This window comes from Erinaceus europaeus, chromosome 2 (assembly GCF_950295315.1).
Source record: "Erinaceus europaeus chromosome 2, mEriEur2.1, whole genome shotgun sequence".
Classification (NCBI taxonomy): domain Eukaryota; kingdom Metazoa; phylum Chordata; class Mammalia; order Eulipotyphla; family Erinaceidae; genus Erinaceus; species Erinaceus europaeus.
In genome coordinates, this window is record NC_080163.1 from 108,010,516 (window position 1) to 108,016,652 (window position 6,137).

Below are 6,137 nucleotides of genomic sequence, written 5' to 3' on the forward strand. Positions count from 1 at the left end.
GGGTGATGTTGGCTTCATAGAAGCTGGCGGGGAGTATTCCAGTGTCTTCAATCTTCTGGAAGACTTTTAAAAGTAGAGGTATTAGTTCTTCTTTGAAAGTTTTGTAGAATTCATTTGTAAAACCATCTGGTCCAGGACTTTTATTTTTGGGAAGATTTTTGATAACTGTTCAATTTCATTAGCTGTGATGGGCCTGTTCATGTTATCCACTTCCTCTTTACTTAGTTTTGGCAGTTGGTAGATAACTAGGAAATCATTCATTTCTTCCAGGTTCTCTAGCTTGGTGGCATATAGTTGTTCATAGAAGCCTCGCATGATATGTTGAATTTTTGCAGTGTCTGTTGTGATTTCTCCTCTTTCACTTACTATCCGATTTATTTGGGTCTTCTCCCTTTTTTGTTTTGTGAGTCTGGCTAAAGGTTTGTCGATTTTGTTTACTCTTTCGAAGAACCAACATTTACTTTCATTGATCTTTTGTATGGTTTTCCTATTCTCAATGTTATTTATTTCTGCCCTAACTTTAGTAATTTCTGTCCTTCTGGTTGCTTTAGGATTCCTTTGTTGATCTTTTTCTAGGTCTTTGAGATATGTAATCTGGCTGTTTATCTGTGCCTTTTCTTGTTTCCTAATGTGTGCTTGTATAGCTATGAACCTCCCTCTTAGGACTGCTTTAGCTGTGTCCCAAGTATTTTGATAGCTTGTGTCTTCATTTTCATTGAACTCTCGAAACATTTTGATTTCTTCCTTGATTTCCTCTTTGACCCAGAAGTTGTTAAGAAGTGTACTGTTGAGCTTCCACATTTTGGCACTGTTACTAATCTTTTGTTGATTGTTAAGTGTTAATTTAATTCCACTGTGGTCTGAGAAGATGCTTGGGATGATTTCAGTGCTCTTGAATAGGCTGATGCTGTCTTTGTGGCCTAACATATGGTCTATCCTTGAGAATGATCCATGTGGATTAGAGTAAAATGTGTATTCCAGTTTCTTGGGATGAATGACTCTGAAAATGTCCAATAGTTCTAGTTTTTCTATCTCTTCATTTAGCTCCCTTATGTCTTTACTGATTTTCTTCCTGGATGATCTGTCAAGTTGAGATAGTGGGGTGTTGAAGTCCCCTACTATGATTGTGTTACTGTTAATATATTGCTGTAGCTCTTTCAGTAGAAGTTTGATGTATTTAGATGGCTTCTCATTGGGTGCATAGATATTAATAATTGTTAAGTCCTCTTGATTGACTGATCCTCTGAGCATTAAGTAGTGTCCATTCCTATCTTTTTTAATCTTATCTATTTTAAAGCCTATCATGTCAGATATGAGAATAGCTGTTCCTGCCCTTTTTTGTGGGCCATTGGCTTGAATGATAGTTTTCCATCCTTTCACTTTAAGTCTGTGTTTGTCTTGTTGCGTTAGGTGAGTTTCCTATAGACAACATATTGTTGGGTTGTGTTTTCTGATCCATCTTCCTACTCTGTGTCTTTTAATAGGTGAATTCAGGCCACTGACACTTATTGATATCAAAGACTGAAGATATTTTAACGCCATTCTTGTAGAGTTTTAGAGTGTTTTGATATATGTCCTATTTGTGGTGGTCTGGTTGTTTATAGGAGACCTTTCAGAACTTCTTTCAGGGCAGGCTTGGTGATGGTTGCTTCCTTCAACTGTTGCTTGTCTGAGAAGGTTTTGATGCTTCCATCTAGTCTGAATGACAATCTAGCAGGATATAGTATTCTTGGCTGAAAGCCTTTCTCATTGAGCACTCGATAGATATCTTGCCATTCTCTTCTGGCCTGTAGTGTTTGTATGGAGAAGTCTGCTGCTAATCTTATGGGTTTTCCTTTGTAGGTGACTCTTTGTTTTTCTCTTGCAGCCTTGAGGATCCTTTCTTTATCCTTATTCCTTTCCATTCTAAGTATGACATGTCTTGGTGTCTTTAGGTCTGGGTTAATTCTGTTTGGGACCCTCTGGGCTTCTTGAATCTTTATGTCTTTGGTGTTGTCTAGAAATTTTCAGCTATTATGGCCTGGAGAATGCTTTCTTCCTCTCCTTCTCTTTCTTCCTCTGGTAAGCCAATAATGCATATATTGTTTCTTTTGAAGTCATCCCATAGGACTCTGTTGTTGTTTTCAGCATCTCTTAATCTCTTTTTGAGATCTCTTACTTCTTTTTTAGTTGTCTCTAATTCATCCTCAATCTTGCTAATTCTGTCTTCAGCCTCATAGATTCTATTCTCTCTGCCCTCTACTGCTTTCTGGAGCTCATCTATTTTGTTGCCCTGCTCTGATACTGTTTTAGCTTGTTCAGCTAGTTGCCTTCTTAGTTCAGAGATTTCAGCTTTCATCTCTCTAATAACCATGAGATTATTAGAATTTTCTTCCATATTATCATTTGTTGTTCCTGCATTTCTGATTACAATTTTTTCAAATTCTTTACTCACTCCTGTTATTATTTCCTTAGCTAATGTTTGGATGTTGAACTCGTTGTTTTGTGCTTCACCCTCTGGAGGACTTTTAGCTGGACTCTTGTCCTGGTTCGAGTCTCCAATATTTTTTCTTGTTGTTTTAACCATTTTATATATTATATTATGAGTTCCCTTTATCAGTACTTTTCAAATTATTGATCACTATTGCCTGGATTGACTTGTGTCTAAGTAATTTAATTAAAGGGTTTACCATGGTGGAAATTAACAGTTTTTTTTTCAATCCCTGAGTTGGAGCTCTGTGGTGTAAAAGCCTTTTTTTTCTTCCCTGTAGGCTATGGGTGCCTGAATGCTTTTGAACTATAAATAGGCTTCTTCGCTTAATCACTGACTCCTGACCAAGAGATAAAGCAGGGTGTGGCAGAGATAATCCAGTGGTTATGCAAAGAGACTTTCATAGCCCCTCAGCTATGCCACAGAGGTATAGGTCTTCTCCTGAGTTTCCCGGTTAGATCTCTGTCCCCTGGTGTCCCTCCCTGTTGCTGCTCCAGATTCTGAGGGTAGTAGCAATGGAGACTCAGAGTTGCACTTGGTGAGTCTCTGGGGAGTCCTTTCCTCCCTTCAGCTGTCCCCTTGTTGTGGAGCAGACTGGAGGTGGTGTCTCCACTGATAAACTGTTGAACTGTTAGCAGTCACTTAATCTCTCCTTAGGCCCCTCTCTCCTCTCTGTCACCAGCCACGCGTGTTTGTACTCACAGGTGATTTACTGGGTTCCTGTGGTCATTCTAGTCCTGTCTTGTTTTGGTCCCGGGTGGTCTCCTTTGGTATTCCTAGTTGATCCTGGAGAGGAGAGGAGAGGAGAGAAAGTGATCTGCTGCTCGTAGCTCCGCCTCTGGAAGTCAATCGACCTTCTCCTTTAAATCTGGGATAGCAGCCTCAAGGTCCCTTATATTGGGGCCATTTTCCAAGTTAGAGTTGCCACTCTCAGTGGGAGACACTGGAGGAGGAGCCAGGGAAGTCTTCCTTGGTCTTTTTTGGATGGGCCCTCATATCTCCTGAGAGCTGTGATCATGGTCAAGAGGAACCAAGGTGTAGCCTAGAGCAAAATGTCCCAGAGAGAGAGAAACTGTCTAGCAGAAAAGGAGTGGATGATTTAGGTATATTCTTGATAAGAAGGAAGGTTGTCCATGACAGAGGGGTCTCAGGAAAAAAAGAAGAGGGAGAAAAAGAACCACAGTACCTTCATAAACTCGAGCCTGCGGAGAGCCAAGTGGCTGTGTTCAGGCGCCAGATGCTGGGCTAGCATGGGGGTGTCTCTTTCAGGGTGCGTACTCTCTGGGTTGGAGAGAACTCTACTGGAGTCAGCCTGGGCTACTACTCACTCAGTGATGAAAGAGAGTTGACTCAGGAACCAAACATGTGGTGGATGGATGAGTGGATGGATGTCCTGTTAAGTCAAGCCCTGTCAAGCTCAACCACATCATCACAATTTCCTGACAGGGTGGGGCCTATCCCTGTATGCCAGCTGCTTGCTTGAGGCTCAAAGCCTCACTCCCCAACAAGGCCCTGTCAGACCTGGAGGGGCTCAGCTCTTTCTTCTGGTCACTTCTCAACTTCAGTTAATCATGTTTCAATTGGAAAGTTTTTGTGCACATTATCTCAGTAAAAAACTTCTACAGTCTCTATTTCTTTTTAAATATCTTTATTGGGAAATGAATGGTTACAGTTAACAGAAAAAAAAGTACAATAGTTTATATATGTGTATCATTTCTCAGTTTTTCAAAAACAATTCAAACCCCAGTAGGTCCTTCTCTGCCTTCCAGGACCAGAGCCCTCACCTCCACCCTAGAGTCATTTACATTTTGAATAGCTGTGTAGTATCCCATTGTGCATATACACCATAAGTTACTCAGCCACTCATCTGTTCTTGGACACCTGGGTTGCTTCCAGTTTTTGGCTATTACAAATTGTGCTGTCATGAACATAGGTATATACAAATATTTGTGGATGGGTTTTTTTGGTCCATTAGGATATATCCTCAGGAGAGGATTTGCAGGGTTACAGGGTAGGTCCACTTCTAGCCTTCTGAGAGTTCTCCAGACTGTTCTCCACAGGGTTGGAAGAGTTGACATTACCAATAGCAGTTTCAGAACTTTGTTAACTGGCTTTCTCTTATGTATGAAATCAGAGGGCTTTGTATTTTAGAGTCATGACCACTGATGAGGAAGAAGGTAGTACCGCAAAAAAGGGGAAGAGTTTCTCTGTAAAGGTGTCTGTAAGTGTGCAGATGGGTGACCTCTTGCACATATTGTAAAACCAAACCTCTCCTAGTTCATAGTCCAGGAAAACGCCAATGGTCACTTTCCTTTTGTGAGACTTGTGGTGAGTCCCAATGGACAGTTGCATTTTCCAGCAGCCATTGCTTGGGGAATGTGGCATCAGCACCTGCCTGGGGAAAGACTCTTTGCAGACACCCAGGAAACACACACCTTTCCCTGTGATTTGTACCACCCAAAAATGCCTGCCAGCTTCAAAGCCCTCAGAGCTCAGGACAGCTGTGTGAGAAGTAAAAGCCTTAGGGCTGGGGGCAGGGGTGGAGACCATTAATTTACCCTCAAACAGAACCTTCTTCCTATCTTCACTGATGATGAGATCTTTCTGAGCAGTCTCAGGGTCTAGTGTCAAATCTACCTTAAACTTGCTGGCGATGTGAAAATCAAGATAATGTAAAGGGGCTCTGGGGAGCTGATCCTGGAATGTGTGGCAAAAGCCTTCTGGGACCCCCAACTCTTCACAGCTGCTCAGCAGGTGCTGGAGTCTTCTGGCCCTCAGCAGGAGCTGCAGGTCTCTCTGCTCAGACATGTCTGTGAGATCCCTCAGCAGAGTCTTCACTGAGGAGCCAAAGGCTGACAGCTGGTCTCTGCTCTCAGTCATCTTTTGGGAAACAGTCTTCATTTCTTCTAGTAGCCAAGTATTGTACTCATACTGACGGTGTCTCAAGAAAGACTTGTAATGTTTGCATTGAAATAATATTAAAAATTTTTGAATTATCACGTTCTTTCTGAATTCACGTTTTTCTTTGCCTTGCATATGTAACCCCTTGTGAGCATCTTCCAGTTGCTTCTTCAGGGCCTGCACATGGGATCTGAGTTTCTTCCTGTGCTGAGCAGCAGCCTCCTCAGTGGGGGTAACATGGTGACCCTGCTGCTCACAGGACACTCTGCACTGGACACACACCAGCTGCAGGTCCTGCTCACAGAACAGGCTGAGCACCTGCTGGTGCTGCTCACACAGGGGCTGCTCCTGCTGCTGCTTCCTCTTGCTCCCTGAGCTGGGCAGCTGCTTCACCATGTCAGCCAGGGCACTCAGCTGGCTGTTCTTCTGCAGCTCCCTGTGGGCACAGTGGTGCTGGCAGACGGGACAGGGCAGGATGTCCAGCAGGTCCTGCCAGCACTGCTGGAGGCAGGAGGCACAGCAGTGGTGCCCACAGTCCAGAGTCACTGGGTCTGTCAGCAAGTCCAGGCACACAGGGCAGGTGAAATCTGCCCTCAGTTCTTCCAGGAGGCCTTCCTGGGCCATAGTGCAGGGGGCTCTGTTCCAGGGCAATTCCTGAGCTAGGCTGATGTCCAGGAGCAGGGGCAGCGAGCAGGGATTCTCAGCCTTCACTCTGGCCTGAGAAGTTCCAGGAGGTTCTTGGGATCCTCAGAGGCTGGTTCTGCTC

The 6,137-nt window shown here is 43.5% G+C and overlaps 1 protein-coding gene across 1 annotated transcript; it reads right to left on the minus strand.

Moving 5' to 3' along the window:
• Positions 1-4,600: 4,600 nt before the first annotated feature.
• LOC132532796 (tripartite motif-containing protein 75-like) lies at positions 4,601-5,995 on the minus strand. The gene has a single exon (XM_060171818.1). The coding sequence runs from the start codon at positions 5,993-5,995 to the stop codon at positions 4,601-4,603; it is 1,395 nt and encodes a 464-aa protein (XP_060027801.1).
• Positions 5,996-6,137: the final 142 nt, after the last annotated feature.